Here is a 17,929-nt window from a genome sequence, read left to right on the forward strand (position 1 = left end):
TATACTCCAATGGTTATTTATCTAAACTCTCATTTCAATCATTTGAAACATTCTTAGAGGACGTTGATATTCTATAGTTGTTATTCACAAACTATTTTTCGTCAAAGTAAGCAATTTTCAAAGTGATTGAAACTTGTCATGACTTTCGTCACTAGGTAAAGATGAACTTGGCTAAAGCGAAAGCTTACCAACACATATTTCTAGAAATAGATAGGCGAGATAAACTCGGCCCTAAATAGCAAATGTGTATAATCTAAGTCTATATAGCAAAACGACTTTTGTCTCAATATAGGAGATAAATAGACTTTTAACTAATAGATAAGTTCAAGTCTCTACATACCTTTTAGTCGATGAAGATCCACCGGTTCCTTGAGTAGTCCTTCGTCTTGTATGATGATTTCCATGGAGTTATTGAGCTCAACTATACTTTTTATCCTAGTCCGAGACCTTATCTATAGTAGACTAGAAATCAAGACTTATAGTTTTGATCACTAACATTGACAAACATGCTTGAGATAGAAAAACATGCGAGTTTGACCGAGCAATGCTCTAATAGTAGTATCAGCAGAGGGAGTAATGTTTCTGAAAACAAGATCACATCTTGTTTTCCAAATAAACCAGCAGGTAGTAGCAAAGGTTTCATTCCAATTAACAATAGGATTATTTGGGGTAAACTCATGAAAAGAGGAAAAACTACTAAATAGTTGATGACTGATGCCAAAGAGCTTTATCCAGACTGCAGAAGTTGCAGGGCAAGATTTCAGAACATGAGTGATATCCTCCTGAGCACAGTTAATATGATCAATATAAGCGAGAATGTTAGCAGTTTTGGCGTTAGTTGGAAGAATCAAATGAGAACATTTCCAGATGAATACCTGGAGAGGTATCCATGGTCCATATCTTCCCCCAAGGGGGAGAAGTAGGATCATTGGCATACTTGTCAGTGATTTTCTTGTCATATAGAGATTTAACAAAGAAAATCCCTTTGGTAGATAGGCTCCTAATGATCTGATCATCCCTCTCAATATTGTGAGAAGTGAGTTGAATGGAATTTTGAATATCCTGAGAGACCCATAGAGCCAAAGTGCTAGTGTTACAATGACCAGAGGAGTTGAGAAGTTGATTAAATGTACTTAGAGTACAATGGAAATCAGTAAGTTTGGTTAAGATATCTTTATGACCTTCTATCCATCTATCTTTCCAGATATGAATTTTGGTTCCATTTCCAACTTTCCAGATGTAGTACTTTTGAATATTAACAATGCCTTCAAGAATTCCCTTCCATATCCAAGAGTCAGAAGGTTAGGTTTAGTATCCATTATGATAGCATCTTGGTTAGGAAAGTGAGAAGCCTTCATAAAGCAAGACCACAGAGAAGAAGGTTCAGAGATCAATCTTCAGGTAATTTTTATAATCATAGCATTGTTAAAATACTCCATATTTTTGAATCCCAGACCTCCTAGCTCTTTTGGTTTATTAACAGCATCCCAGGAAATGTAGTACAAGCCTTTTGGCTTATCTTGTTCTTTGTTCCATAAGAAATATCTTTGAATAACATTTATCTCTTTGCAAGTGGTTTTTGGAAGCTAGAAGCAGTTTATTTGGTAGATACTTGAGGTGGAAGTAACTGACTGAATCATGGTGACTTTCCCAGCAACTGACAGATCGGACTTCCATCCAGCTAATCTAAATTTAAATTTATCAATACAAGAATGCTTGAATTTACTCTTATTTGTAAATAGAGGGGAACCAAGTATTTATCCTTTATGTCAATCCTTTGGACATTCATAAAATTGCTAATGTATTCTCTCTAAAGAAAATGTCAGATTTGGAGAAGTTGATCATTTGCCCAGAGGTTTGACTGAAGTCATGAAACATCTTGATTAAGTTAGTGCATTCCTCTAGATTAGATTTACAGAAGATCATGCAATCATCAGCAAATAGGAGGTGGCTAATGGAAGGAGAAGTTTCACTGAGCTTGGTACCATGTACAGTAGAACCTCTATATAAGAATACTCCATATAGAAATAACATCCATATAAGAATAAAAATTTCTGGTCCCCAATTGGGCCAGCTGTATTTAAGAATAAACTCCATATTGGAATAAGTCATATTTTTTTCCGATCCCGTCTTAATGAACATACCTCCATATAAGAATAAGTGACTTTGTGATATAAATAATACATGTCTTGTAATACATCACAGTTTAAGATGAACAAATTCTTATAACAATTTTGCAAGAACCTTTTACTTCTACATAGGTTTAATGCTTTGTTTTGCTCAACTCAATAAATTTTTATGTGTCGTGGTTGAGTTTTTTGCAGATTATGTTATATAACAAGCTTCATATATCCCTATTTGTAAAATTAAACAAAAATTAATCAGTACTTTTATTACCGGGGTAAACTATGATGTTTTCTATGCGTATGTATTAAAATTTCCTAGGTAGAATTTGTAAAATTAATACCAGTAAAAGTAATACATGACTTACAATTTTGTTTAATTTTACAAATAGGGATATAACAAAAAGAATGATGTATTCAAGGAAGACCGCCATATAAGAATAACCTCCATATAAGAGAATATTTTTCTATAGTCTCTAAGATATTCTTGTAAAAAGGTTCTACTGTATAAGGTTTTGAGCATCATCATTAATATGGCTTAAAGAAAGTGCTTCCATGAAGAAGAGAAACAAATAGGGAGGGAGATGATCACCATGTCTGAGATCCCTGGAGGGTTTGAAGAATTTTCCAGTGAGCCATTGACTAAGACAACAAGATTGGTGGTGGATATGCATTGGTGTATGAGATTGCGCCACTTGGAACAGAACCCGATTTGAGTCAAAATGTGCATGAGGAAATCCCAACTGACTCTATCAAAAGATTTATCCATGTCAATTTTTATACCCATAATACCATTGGAGCCTTTCTTTCCATTTCTGGTTTTCATATGGTGGATGAGCTCATGAACAATATCTATGTTATCTAATATTTGTCTGCCATGAATGAAAGCAGACTGAAAAGGGGAAATGAGCTTAGGAAGGAGAGGTTTAAGTCTTTGGGCAAGAAGTTTTGAAATGATTTTGTATGTAGTATTACATAAGGATATGGGTCTGAGGTGAGAAGGAGTTGTGGGGTTATCTATTTTTGGTATGATAGATATGAAAGTGGAGTTCATTTCCTTCAGGATGAAACCATAGGTGGAGAAATTTTGGACCATAATGGTAATGTCCTTCCCCACCACATCCCAGTTAGCCTGAAAAAAGTTTGCAGGAAACCATTTTGGCCTCATAGTTCTCGACAGGTCCATGCATCCTTATTTAGTACTAGTATAAGTTGAAAGAAAAAACCACAAGTGAAATCTTCACTCTGCCTGATGTCACTGTAGTATACGTGAAAAGAGAGAATAGATGGAAGTTTGAACCATTCAGACAGGAAACCTCTCTTTTATACATTGAATATGTGCAATTACAAGTATATCCTTATTGGCCATTATATCTAGATTACATTGCTCATGAATTGTTGTACACTATTTCTACACTACACAAACATATGTGCACAGACTAGATTCAACATTATCTTGTGAGCACATATTAGACTGCACTATATAATGTAACTTAACCATGAAACTCATATATCAACACTCCCCCTAAAATGGGTGCGCTAGATATCCAGCATACCTAGATTGTCAAGGAAATAGTTGAATGGTCGAATTGGAACTCCTTTTGTCAGAATGTCTGCAATCTGATTTTTCAGTTCTGACAAAGGGAGTGCTAATGACTCCTTCATTTGATTTCTCTTTGATGAAATGTATATCCACTTCCACATGTTTGGTTCTGTCGTGGTGGACTGGATTATGAGCAATACTGATGGCAGCTAGCTCTTTTTGTCGCAGTATAACTTCATAAGACCTGTAAGGTTCCATCCATCTCTTCCAACAGTATTTTTCACCATAAGAACTCATAAACTCCTTGAGGCATAACTCTAAGATATTCTTATTCACTAGACCTAAATACAACTGATTGCTTCTTACTACGTCAGGTTACAAGGGTTCCTTCGACAAATGAACAATATCCAGAGGTAGACATACGATCAATCACGAAGCCTGCCCAATCCACATCAGTGTATGCCTCAACCTCTATGTGGTTATTATGCGAAAATAACAACCCTTTTGTTGGTGCAGACTTTTGTAGTGAAGTATTTGATACAATGTATCTATACGTGTCTGTCGTGGAGCATGCATAAACTGACTTACAACAGTCATGCGGTATGCGATATCAGGACGAGTGTGAGACAATTAAATTAATTTTTCCCACTAATCTTTGTTAACTCTCTTTATCCACTGGAATGTCGTTAGTGTATTCTCCCAACTTCTGATTTGGTTTTACTAGTGTGTTAATAGGCCTGCCGCAAACGTCCCTGTCTCGTCTAGAATATCCAGAAGATACTACCTTTTGGAGACATAAATTCCCCTTTTTGATATGCACTTCGATTCATACGAAGTAGCACAAGTCTCCTAGGCCCTTTATCTCAAATTCTTTGGCCAAATAAGATTTTACCTTCCACATTTCTTCTACATCATCCCCTGTCATTAAAATGTCATCCATATAGACAATAGACCAAAAAAAGATTAGCCCAGGTGGTCACATCCGACACACCAATGATAACACCTGTATCCTTTCTGAGTAACTGAGCATCCTAATAAACACTACACCATTTTTGCGTATTAGCAATCCAGATTATCAACATTATTAGCTCCGTTGCTAATTAGTTCTGTTGCTAATCTGTAGCAACTTCGTTTTCCCTTGTGAAAACGGAGGGCATTTCACACATGCCGTATGCTCGTGTGGTCGGTAACACTATGAATAAAATTTCTTTTTCAACTTCAGAGCAGCGGGTTTATCTTTCCCTCTCTATTACTCTTTATCTCATTTCCCAGACACAAAAAATTTCTTCTCTCTTTCTTTAAATCTGGATCTGCTCTGGAGAACTCTTTCTTTAAACCTGGATCTGCTCTGGAGAAATTTTGGTGATATGGGCAACTCTCTATTCTTTCTTATTTTCACCAAAGTTTTCAATTAGGGTTTCCAATTTTCTGTGATTTTGAGCTTTTTGAATTGATTTCATGAACTCACAAATAGAAGGAAGAACCAGCTGAGGATGTTACGGTAAGTGGGTCAATCAATTTTTTTTCTTTCTTTTGGTCTAATTTTTTTTTTTTTTTTTTTTTGATTTTATTGATTGTGATTGCAATTGTAATTGTGATATTTGTAGGAAGGTGATGAAGTGGATGCTGAAAAGGGTGTAGAGAAAAGGGTATGAATCCTATCTTTGATCTCTTAATTAATTCTGTTAATCTTATCAATTGGATTCACCTTGACTGTTTGCCTGACTTGATTCAACTTGCCTACTTGCTGTGCTCAGAGTAAGATAATATGCGGATTTGAATTTCCAAGATATGATTCTTTATCATTAATGGTCTCATCGTAATGTTGTTCCAAATTTTGCATAAGCTTGCGAGTTTGCAGTTTCTGGTGGAATGTTGGTGCTACTGTTTCGGTTGGCTGTGTATGAATACTTTCGGGATCATTATGTCACACAGATAATGTCTCCTTTTTCATGTTGGCTACTGGGGATAGTGTAGATTTGTCTACATGAAGATAGATGCTTCCACCCTCATATTCATTATCGCAAATTCATTATCCTAAAATCAGGGATTCTCCCTGGCTAACTTTGTTAGGCGATCCTTTATTTTATCTCTCTTGGTTGCTAGTTCCATGCTTTACACTGTTTCTTTTGTTAATACAGGTTGAGTCAGAATTTCTGAACGAGGAGAATGATGATGCAATAGAAAATTTTGATGGTAATAAGTTTTGGAAAATCTTTATCGGCTTTCTTGATGATTCAAAAGGTTATTTCCATATGTTCCCTTGCCTATTATATGTTCATGAGTATTTTTACGAAGTGATGTTTTAGAAACTTATGAGTATTTTTGACGAAAAAGAGATAATCCTGCATAGGGTCATTGGTCATTTCTTTCTACTTTCTTGTCTGTGTGTATGGTTTTGAAAGATGTTTTACTTGGACTATTTTGTTGTGTATGTTACAGATCAAGCTTCAGACAACATCATAATGTTGTCTCCTCAATGGCTTTATGCTAAACCAACTGATATTAAGCCAGGTATTACCAATGCACTATGCGTAACGTGCTGAACCTTTTTGAATAGAAATTCTATTACCCTGATCCAAAGCCATAGATCAGGCCTGTGCAAAGTGTTGGTTTGGACAAGGCAGTTGTCGTGACTCAGCAGGAATCTTTCGAGGGATCTGGAGTGCAAGCCCCTTATTTTTCTATGGTGCGAAGAGGGTGCTCTAGAGAAAATTTTATGCCTCCCATGGTATGTGCAATCATCTACTCACATGAAAGTTCATTTATTTGTCTTTTACTCCTGAGTGTTACCTAAATTAGTTTAGCAAGACTACTGGTCTAACCCAGTTGCGTGTTGTGCCCTTTGCTAAAACTGGCAATTTTAAATCAAACTCCGCAATTGCTTTAATTTGAACGTGGTCTACTTGATTGACTAGCACAAAAATGACTTTCTGTACTAATCTGTTTACTTGTTTATTTGGCAGTACTTTTACCATGTATGGATGTGGATGCAAACATTTGAGCTTGGGATAATTATAAATCTTGACACATTGCAAGTCTAAAGATCCTAGATATGGGAGAGTTTCTCTAAGCTAACTTATTTATGTTTTGATTGCAGGGATCTTTCGAGCAATAATTTTTCAGGACGGGTGCCATCTTCTGTTGGTGATCTACAGCATCTCCTTACCTTGTAAGTAAAACTGCCCTGCTCTTTAGTTAACTTGTGCATTTTTCAAGGGAAATACTTTGACTTGTGCGTTTATCACATTTAGGAATTTGAGTAAGAACCATCTCAATGGTCCTATGCCGGCCGAATTCGGGAATATCAGAAGTATCCAAATTCTGTAAGTTCCATTCAAACAAATGTTGCATACCTAAGAGTTCTAGACTGCAGTGTTCTATATCAGTTCTCAGTATTGCATGGTTTCTGCAGGATTCTAATAATAACAGTTTTCAAGAGGAAATTCCATCTCAATTTACTTTACTATTTCTGATGCATTCATGAAATAACCTGTCTTTTCATTTTCAATATTATGGATTATAACATTTATCTAGAATGCCTTCAAAAATTTTGTAGAGATGGTACTTTATGTGTGTTCATGATCTTATAAACTTGTCATAGGGCTGCAAGTTTTTAGATAGGCCATTTTTGCTGGGTTGTTAGGAACTACATGGCCGTATCAGTTTTATCCCCATTGTTTGAGATCATTTACTTGTGAAATTAACGTTATTCTGAAAACCTTGGTGGAGTATTTTAATATTTCCATTCTATGGCAAGGATAAGATTGATTGTCCCTGAGTTTTGACGAGGTGATCATTTGCAGGTGTCGACTCAACTTGTTGACGTTGATGATCATTAGGGCCAGCCAGGTGCATTACGCCGCCTTATTTTTAATTTCCCCGTTGTGGTTTTGTACTTATAAGTTGGACATATTGTCTGGTTCAAACAGAACTGTATCTGAATCGTTTTTATCATGTTAATGGTAATCTGTGAGTGGCGGTTTTGTCTCAATAATTTATGAACTGGAGATTGAAATCTCTACTTCATTTCTTAGGTTTGGTATCTACATTACTTATATAGTAGTCATCTCATGAGGGACTAAAATCATTTGCTTATTCATTACCAAAATTTAAGTGTGTTCATTGTCGTCGTTCGACAAATGATAGCTTACCGATTCATGTTTAGTGCAATCATATACCTCATCTTTACTAATTCCTTTCTACTTGTATAAAACCATTTTTTCTTCTTTTGTGAGATTTAAACATCACTTTATGCAACAGGTATCTAGTGATGAATCTATTGAATCAGCAAAATAATTAGCACTTCAAGAGAGCCTAATGGTTTGTACTCTTACTGTTGTTAAAGACTTTGTATTATGTACTAGAATATGGGAACTTGATTCCATGTAGGGAACAGATATGCGGACTTTATATCAATGTTGGTTTTGAAATCTGAAGTAAACGTGCTCTAATTTTGTCACTTATCCTTGTAATTTTAGGACTACTGAATGATGATAATTTCTTTTATATTGATTTTTGTGCTGAGTTGATAGACATGTTGAGTTAACAGATAGATACATTGAGAAACATAATTTTCTGAGCTGTGGCTTAGAATCAAAGCCGTGGCTTCATTCTGAGCCTTTTTCATGTTGCTAAAATCTTTAGCAACGGCTTTCATCTGTTGTGAGATTCGCAACAGAGTTAGGCCGTTACTAAAGTTTGAGACGTTTAGCGACGGCAAATGCCTATTGCAAACTCCTTCAGCAACAGCTATGGTAGGTTGCTAATGCCATAAAACGGTATAGTGAAAACACACTTGAGAGGAGCATGAGGTTGAGAGGAAAGTCCAAGAGAAAGGAGCACAGCGGGTGTTTGAAAACTCAAAACTCGAGAAGGCATATTGTTAATCAGTTGTGTTGTAGTAAAGATAGCATCACGTCAATACATATTATGCACCCTCATTTTGGAGTAACAAGCAACTAGTGACTTCTAATAAGTAGCGATTTTTTCGCATAACAACTCCATTTTGCTCATGGGTATCAGTGCAAGAGGTTGGGTTGACAGTGTCATGTTCCAAAAAATCAATTAAGAAGAAAGATGTTGCTTTAGATACTAACCGCTCCTATCAGATCTTAACACTTGATTTTTTGTTGTTAAACTGGGTAAGAAAGAAATTATGAAAGATCTTGAAGACAACATGGACATCGCTCTTATCTTTCAATAAAAAACCCGACACACTCATCAATAATCATCAATTAAAGTAACAAACCAACGAAAACAACAAGAAGTAACGACACATGAATGACCCCAAACATCACTATGTAGGCCAGCAAAAGGAGACACACTTATATTCATGATTAAATGATATGGGACACGGTGATGTTTAGCTAGTTCACATGCTTCACAATGAAATTTAGATATATCAAGTTCTGAAAACAGCATATGGAATAACCTTTGCAAATACCGAAAAGAAGAATGTCATAATCGTTTATCCCACAACCATACTTGTTCTTCGAACTAGATTCACTTGTTGATTTATAAACTCTTGTGATGCTCTCTTGTTGCTCTTTTGCAATTCAGGTTGTAAAGTTCCCCTCCCTCCTTAACCATACCAATTTTCTTCCTTGTGCGAACTTGAAAAACACAATGTGTATCAAAGAAAGGAACACTACACTTCACCGTTTTGGTTATCTGTCTGATGGAAAGAAAATTGCAAGAGAGATCTGGGACATATAACATCGTAGAAAGGGACATAGAGCTAGTTATTGGGATATTCCCTTCACCGGAAACAATGTTTGGAGATCCAACAGTTGTCAAGATACACGGTTAATTGGGATTGGGATTATAAGTGGAAAACATGTTAAACTTGGTAGACATGTGATCAGTTGCTCCACTATCGAAAATCCATAGATTTATTACAAATGGATCTATATGCATTATCAAAAGTTCCTTTGTTACCTGATTGAGACATAAAAGTAGATCCAACAGAATTCTCCTTGGATGACAATATCCTCTTTTATCATTGGCTCTATATGGGCTTGAGATGGCTAAGGAGAAGCATTGGTTATGTAGGTTGAAATTCCTCCTTATTAGTTGTGTAGTATGCTTTTGTGACACCATTGCGACCTCCTTGTACTCCTCTAACACTGCCACTAGAATAGCCCTTTCTCATATGATCATTCTTCCATTGTGGACGACTACTGAGTTTGAAACATATCTCCATGGAATACATACGCTTTTGACAACAATCACAATATAAAAAGTTTTTTCGTCAGGATTTCAATTGTTTTATTGTGTGAATGTTGGGACATATGTAAAGGTCGTAACAGCCTTCAAGGTTGAACTTTCTTGAGATATTGGAGATGTCATAGCATCTTTGCGAAGTTCTTCATAACCCACAATTCCATGAACTCCCTGAAGTGTCCACAATAGATCCTGTTAGAGCACTGCTCGGTCAAACTCGCATGCGTTTTTATCTCAAGCATGTTTGTCAGTGTTAGTGATCAAAACTATAAGTCTTGATTTCTAGTCTCTTATAGCTAAGTCTCGGACTAGGATAGTAAATGTAGTTGATCTCAAGGACTTCATGGCGATTCATCATACAAGTAGAAGATCTACTCAAGGAACCGGTGGAACTTATCGACAAAAAGGTATGTGGAGACTTGAACTTATCTGTCACTCAAAAGTCTATCTATTCTATCTCCTACTCTTTGAGACAAAAGTCGTATGCTATATATATAGACTAGATCATACACATTTCGTATTTCAAGCCGAGTATACCTCGCCTATCTATATCTCGAAATATGTGTTGGTAAGCTTTTCGCTTCGACCAAGTTTATCTTTACCTAGTGAAGAAAGTCATGAATGTTTCAATCACTTTGAAAATTGCTTTGACGAGAAATAGTGTAACAACTATATAACGTCCTATAAGAATGTTTCAATTATTGGAATAAAAGTTTAGATTACATAACCAATGGATTCCTTGAACCGAAGTTTTCAAACTTTGTTGATCAAGAGAACCGGAAGTATGGCAAGTGCCAAGTCCGCGAACTGCCGAAGTTCTCAAACCCGAGAATTTCCGCTGGAGTTAACAAACTACTTGCGTGCGCCAAGTCCGCGAACCCAGTCCACGAACCAGCGTAGTTCTCGAACCCGAGATTTTCTGCTGGAGTTTGTAAACTCTATCCGGTGTCTTAATTCCGCAAACCCATTCTGCGAACTTGAGAAGGTTATAAATCTAAAGATGATTTCTGAACTTAATCTTAAAAGACTAAGGAATGCATTTGCAAACCGTGGCTATTAAAGTTCATGAACCGATTCGAGTGAATCAAATCATCTTTGCTTCAATTGTGTCTTGTGTAGTTACATAAGATTTACTTGCAATTTAACAACTCTCTTAACTAGTTCATTTGAGTCAATTGAACTAGTTATGGTGAAGAAGAACATGGTTGGTATGAAACGCTCATATGGTTAACCTCTTTGGGTAGACTATTGCGGAACCAACAATGTACATGTTTGGGTGCGGTTAACAAACCTAGAAGAGTACATTCATTTGTGTATGACAAGCTAAGTTTTCGATCTAACGGTTGAGAAATATTCGTTTGAATTTAAATTAGTTTTTCATCTAACGGTGAATATTGATTGCTTTGTAACTAAGGAAAAACCCTGATTTGAAAGGCTATACAAAGGAGACATCTAGTATTGTGCAAAACTAATCCCCACACCTTACGTGTGATACTAGTTTGCGTGCTAGAGTCGTTTCTCCTTTAATCTTTGGTTTTCTTCTTCTAAAACCAGGTTAACGACTTAAAGACTTCATTGGGATTGTGAAGCCATACCGATACTACTTTTATCGTAGTTGTGTGATCTGATCTTGCACCTTCTATCGTAATAGTTTAATCATATTGATTGGCTTGAGATCGTGAGAGTTCTCCGATAGGCAAGATATAAAAAGTAATCACAAACACCTTCGTCTCATCGTTTGTGATTCCACGACATCTTGTTTCGCTACCATACGATTAATATTGTTGTGAGGTGATTGATTAATCTAGTCTGTTCTTCGGGAATATAAGACCGGATTATCAATTGGTTCATGTTCACCTTGATTATTATCAAAAGACGGAACAAAAACTTTTAGGGTTTTTCTGTGGGAGACAAATTGATCCTTTGATAGACTAAGCTGTGTGAGACAGATTTGTTTATTGTTAAAGCCTGCGATTTTGGGTCGTAGCAACTCTTAGTTTTGGGTGAGATCAGCTAAGGGAATCAAGTGCGCAGTATCCTGGTGGAATCAGAGGCGTAGGGAGTACAACTGTACCTTGGATCAGTGGGAGACTGATTGGGGTTCAACTATAGTCCAGTCCGAAGTTAGCTTGGAGTAGGCTAGTGTCTATAGCGGCTTAATACAGTGTGTATTCAATCTGGACTAGGTCCCGGGGTTTTTCTGTATTTGCGGTTTCCTCGTTAACAACATTCTGGTGTTTGTGTTATTTATATTTCCGCATTATATTTGTTTATATAATTGAAATAATACAGGTTGTGTGTTTGAATCAATCAATTGGAAATCCGACCTTTGGTGGTTGATTGATATTGATTGATCCTTGGACATTGGTCTTTGGTACCGTCCAAGTTATTCCTTGTGTTTGATTATAGACTCGCTGATTTATATTAGCTTGAGTGAATCAAAACAAGAGAGAGATATTAACTCCTTGAGATATTGAGTCTGACTATCTAGTTGATTCTCTAGTGAATGTTTCGGAGTTAGTCCATCATTGAGGGAAATAACCTTGATAATCTTTCCAGAAATACATTGGTTGGAAAGCTAAAGATCTTTGATCATGAGCATACATCCTAAATCGGAAAGGATGTTGCCCTTAAAGCACAAAGGAACACTAAATTACTTGATAAAAGTAAAAGTGTATGTCTCTGAGGATGATCAGTCTGAGGATGATTTTTCGGATGAAAATCTTGACAAATCAGTCTCCTTGATCACAAGACAGTTTAGAGATCTTCTATTGAAGAGAAGTAAATGATTTTCAAGAGACAAACCTAGGTCGTCAGATAAACCTCACAATCGCGTCCCTCCTAAAACAGGGATGCTGACGAGGCTGATGACGAGGATATGCCACAGTGCTTTAAGTGTAAAGGTTTTGGTCATTTTGCAAACGAGTGCCTAAATCGTAGAAAATATACTGGGAACAAAGGTCTTGTTGTAACACTTGATGAGATGTCTGAGATCTATGATTCTGATGAAGATAGGAAATCAAGTGTCGGTCTTCTATGTGAAAACATTGATTTTGATAACGGTAGCAATACATATATCAATCTTGATGGTTTCGGTGAAGATAAGAAGCCAATCATGCTGGAAGAATCAATTGACCCAACCTTTGGAAACCCTGTCTGTAATGTTTCCGGATCTACCGTGTGTTTAGCTGCTGTTGCACCACAGATGCCTGATTATTATCCAAGATTGACGTGCTCGTTTTGTTCTCAGAAGGGTCATGAATTATCAAGATGTTACAAGTACAAACATCAATTGAAGCACGCCAACAGACTTCAACGAATAGCAAATCAGTTAGCAAGGAAGCTTAAACTTGCTCAGAAGACCGCTGAGGTATGTAGGATTTTATCTTCGACTAAGAAGTTAGTTTCCAAAGACAAAAAAAAAAAACCATTTGAGAAGAAAGTATGTTCAAATCGCTTTGATAGACAGAAGTCAGAGGATTCCTCTCATGAGGAAAATGGTGTAAAAATCATTGTTCACCACCGCACAAATTAATTGTGTTGTTTGGTAAATCTTGTCTCATGTGCATGTTCAAAAGAGACAAGGTTGTGAATGTACAGGCTTTAGGAAAAGTTTTCTTAGGTTTATTCTTTTTTGTTTATCAAATAAAAGGAAGAGTTACTTTCGACAATTCTACTCTTTATAGGGTTTAGAGTTGGACGTCCACGAACCTGTTTAAAGGTTTCGAACCCTACATTCCTTTTTCCTCTTTGATATTCTTTATATTCCAAGACTGCTTGTAGAGATTGTGAATTCCAATCACAAAAATCAGTTCGTTATAGTTGTTCTCATAAGCATCATGTCTTTGGACGGAAAGGATGTCAACATGATTGTTAAGCCATCAATCAAGGAAAAATAAAAATCTCCAGTAATTCCATCCTTGAAAAGAAAAGGGAGGAATACAAGAAAGCCAAGGGCTGTCCCTTCTAACTCTCAGAAATTTTCCGATGTTCTTGATGAGTTGAAGGAGGTAAGAAAGGAGATTCGTGATATAAAAGCTTGCATTTTAAGATCTTTGGAAATTCAGAAAGCCCTGGTTCGACATCATCAGCCAAGACGGTTTGTTGATATTAACTCCTATCTTCACGAACCTTATGTACCAATGGTTGTTGACGACAAGGAGTTCGGGAATGATAAAGAATTTCTCAAAGACATTGTTGCCTAGTATGTCTTCTTTTTGGCTTAGTTTGAAGAATAACTAATGCTTTGAATAGCGATGATTGTGACTACACATAGCTATTATTTTCATCTTTTTGTTTTTAGGTTTTTTGGTTTAAAATTCTAAAACTATTTGGAGGATGATTTTTTGCAATGTTTTTGATTTTGTTATATTGGAACTTGTTATAGGATTTCGGTGTTTACGTCTGTGAACTATATTGTCCCATATTTTGTCAAAAGTAAAGTCGTTCACGATCGGTATTCATGTATTGGTTTAAGAATGAATAGACTTTTGACATATTCAAAAGTTAAGCCTATATTGTCAACCCTTGACGGAAGATAGGTTAAAATATTTTGTATCTAAGGATTATGTCTATTAAATATCGTTATGCAAATAGTGATGGAAGATATAATGAATCCTTGTGTATTCCACGGTATTGATCTTCACTGATCTATATTTTATGTAATACTGTGAGTCTCCATAATGTGTCTTATGTTGAGCACGATACGACTAAGTTGATTAATTTTTGATTAGCTTGGTTGGTTGTTCCGTAAGATACTTTATGTTGAGCATTTGTGAACTAAATTAATCATCTTGTTTGGTTATTAGTTATTGCTCCGTAAGTTCTATTATGTCGAGCAAAACAAATTACAATTAAATTGATTACATTTATGATTAGTTTGATTGTGTATTCCAATTAGATTAATTATGGGATCTCTTGTAATTAGTCTAGTTGAGTTTTCATATATTCCATGAGTTTTTCTTGTGTTGAGTATATGAACGGCTATCTTAATCATTTTCTAATGGTTATGTTAGTCATATGTTCCGTAAGTTTTCTTATGTTGAGCACAATGAATTAAATTGATCACTTTTGTGGTTAATTTGATTATGTATTCCGATTAAATTAATCATGGGTTTACTTGTGATTAATTTGATTGAGTTTTGGATATAAAAATCATTCTTATGGTTTTGGTGTCCAATAAAAATCCTTATTTTCTTTGGAATTTAAGGTCGCTCTTGTTGTTCCCTTGGGAATGACATCTAATGGGGGAGAGTTCTTTTGAACTTGTGCTTAATGGTCATATCTTGAGGGGTGTGCAGCTGTGGAGTTTTAGAGGGGTTATCTTGTATCTTTAAACTCCTTGATGAATGTTGTTAGCTTCGGCTATATGATTGCATCTAAATAAGATGATGTGTGTTTCTTTCTCTCACTCATGAAATGTCTCTTACGGAAATTTCATTATGATCCCGTTCTTGTACCTTTGCCAATTTTATTGACAAAAAGGGGGAGAATTAATATGTAGTTCACACTACAAATACATATGGTCTTCGGGTCATTATGTAAGGGGGAGTGGTTTCCATGTGAGATGGAGTATTGACTAAGGGGGACTGATACATATCACCATAGTATTATTGTTGAAGTTGTGATACAATTGAACTTTGACGTTGTGTAATAATACTATGACACTGTATAACAATGATCGAGACCGATGCTTTCTCATTGTTATAGCTACGGATCTTCAACAGCGGTGATGCTAAACTTACAACCTTTGGGATCATTGGAGTACTCGGAAGTGACGAAGATTTCGATGAATGTTGAAGATTAGACATGTGGAATAGGAGCTACTTAAGTTTCTTTATCTTTTTTATATTCCATATGTATTGATAGTTTTGTCACTAAAATTGACAAAGGGGGAGATTGTTAGAGCATTGCTCGGTCGAACTCGCATGCGTTGCTATCTCAAGCATGTGTTGTCAATGTTAGTGATCAAAACTATAAGTCTTGATTTCTAGTCTCTTATAGCTAAGTCTCGGACTAGGATAGTAAGTGTAGTTGAGATCAAGGACTTCATGGAGATTCATCATGCAAGTAGAAGGTCTACTCAAGGAACCGGTGGAACTTCTCGACAAAAAGGTATGTGGAGACTTGAACTTATCTGTCACTCAAAAGTATATCTATTCTATCTCCTATACTCTTTGAGACAAAAGTCGTATGCTATATATATAGACTAGATCATACACATTTGGTATTTCGAGCCGAGTATCCTCGCCTATCTATATCTCGAAATATGTGTTGGTAAGCTTTTCGCTTCGACCAAGTTTATCTTTACCTAGTGACGAAAGTCATGAATGTTTCAATCACTTTGAAAATTGCTTTGACGAGAAATAGTGTAACAACTATATAACGTCCTCTAAGAATGTTTCAATGATTGGAATGAGAGTTTAGATTACATAACCAATGGATTCCTTGAACCGATATTTTCGAACTTTGTAGATCAAGAGAACCGGAAGTATGGCAAGTGCCAAGTATCCGAACTCATTCCACGAACTGCCGAAGTTCTCAAACCCGAGAATTTCTGCTGGAGTTAACAAACTACTTGCGTGAGCCAAGTCCGCGAACCCAGTCCGCGAACCGGCATAGTTCTCGAACCCGAGAATTTCTGCTGGAGTTTGTAAACTCTATCCGGTGTCTTAAGTCCGCGAACCTAGTTTGCGAACTTGAGAAGGTTATAAATCTAAAGATGATTTCTGAACATAATCTTAAAAGACTAAGGAATGCATTTGCAAACCGTGGCTATTAAAGTTCATGAACCGATTCGAGTGAATCAAATCATCTTTGCTTCAATTGTGTCTTGTGTAGTTACATAATATTTCCTTGCAATTGAACAACTCTCTTAACTAGTTCATTTGAGTCAATTGAAATAGTTATGGTGAAGAAGAACATGGTTGGTATGAAACGCTCATATGGTTAACCTCTTTGGGTAGACTATTGTTGAACCAACAATGTACACGTTTGGGTGCGGTTAACAAACCTAGAAGCGTATACTCATTTGTGTATGACAAGCTAAGTTTTCTATCTAACGGTTGAGAAATATTAGCTTGAATCTAAATCAGGTTTTCATCTAACGGTGAATATTGATTGCTTTGTAACTAAGGAAAAACCCTGATTTGAAAGGCTATATAAAGGAGACATCTAGTATTGTGCAAAACTAATCCCCACACCTTACATGTGATACTAGTTTTCGTGCTAGAGTCGTTTCTCCTTTAACCTTTGGTTTTCTTCTTCTAAAATCAGGTTAACGACTTAAAGACTTCATTGGGATTGTGAAGCCATACCGATACTACTTTTATCGTAGTTGTGTGATCTGATCTTGCACCTTCTATCGTAATAGTTTAATCATATTGATTGGCTTGAGATCGTGAGAGTTCTCCGATAGGCAAGATATAAAAAGTAATCACAAACACCTTCGTCTCATCGTTTGTGATTCCACGATATCTTGTTTCGCTACCATACGATTAATATTGTTGTGAGGTGATTGATTAATCTAGTCTGTTCTTCGGGAATATAAGACCGGATTATCAATTGGTTCCTGTTCACCTTGATTATTATCAAAAGACGGAACAAAAACTTTTAGGGTTTTTCTGTGGGAGACAAATTGATCCTTTGATAGACTAAGCTGTGTGAGACAGATTTGTTTATTGTTAAAGCCTGCGATTTTGGGTCGTAGCAACTCTTAGTTTTGGGTGAGATCAGCTAAGGGAATCAAGTGCGCAGTATCCTGGTGGAATCAGAGGCGTAGGGAGTACAACTGTACCTTGGATCAGTGGGAGACTGATTGGGGTTCAACTATAGTCCAGTCCGAAGTTAGCTTGGAGTAGGCTAGTGTCTATAGCGGCTTAATACAGTGTGTATTCAATCTGGACTAGTCCCAGGGTTTTTCTGCATTTGCGGTTTCCTCGTTAACAAAATTCTGGTGTCTGTGTTATTTCTATTTCCGCATTATATTTGTTTATATAATTGAAATAATACAGGTTGTGCGTATGAATCAATCAATTGG

At 36.3% G+C, this 17,929-nt stretch overlaps 1 protein-coding gene across 1 annotated transcript; it reads left to right on the top strand.

The window, feature by feature from the left end:
• Window positions 1–6,393: 6,393 nt before the first annotated feature.
• On the top strand, window positions 6,394–8,067 carry LOC113335509 (LRR receptor-like serine/threonine-protein kinase ERL2). The gene is made up of 6 exons (XM_026581544.1): window positions 6,394–6,397; window positions 6,633–6,644; window positions 6,767–6,838; window positions 6,921–6,992; window positions 7,473–7,518; window positions 7,930–8,067. Coding segments are annotated over exons 2-6 (228 nt in total). The 5' UTR covers window positions 6,394–6,397; window positions 6,633–6,642; the 3' UTR covers window positions 7,966–8,067.
• The last annotated feature ends 9,862 nt before the right edge of the window (window positions 8,068–17,929 follow it).

The sequence above is a fragment of the Papaver somniferum genome, unplaced genomic scaffold (genome assembly GCF_003573695.1).
Source record: "Papaver somniferum cultivar HN1 unplaced genomic scaffold, ASM357369v1 unplaced-scaffold_15, whole genome shotgun sequence".
NCBI classification, from domain to species: domain Eukaryota; kingdom Viridiplantae; phylum Streptophyta; class Magnoliopsida; order Ranunculales; family Papaveraceae; genus Papaver; species Papaver somniferum.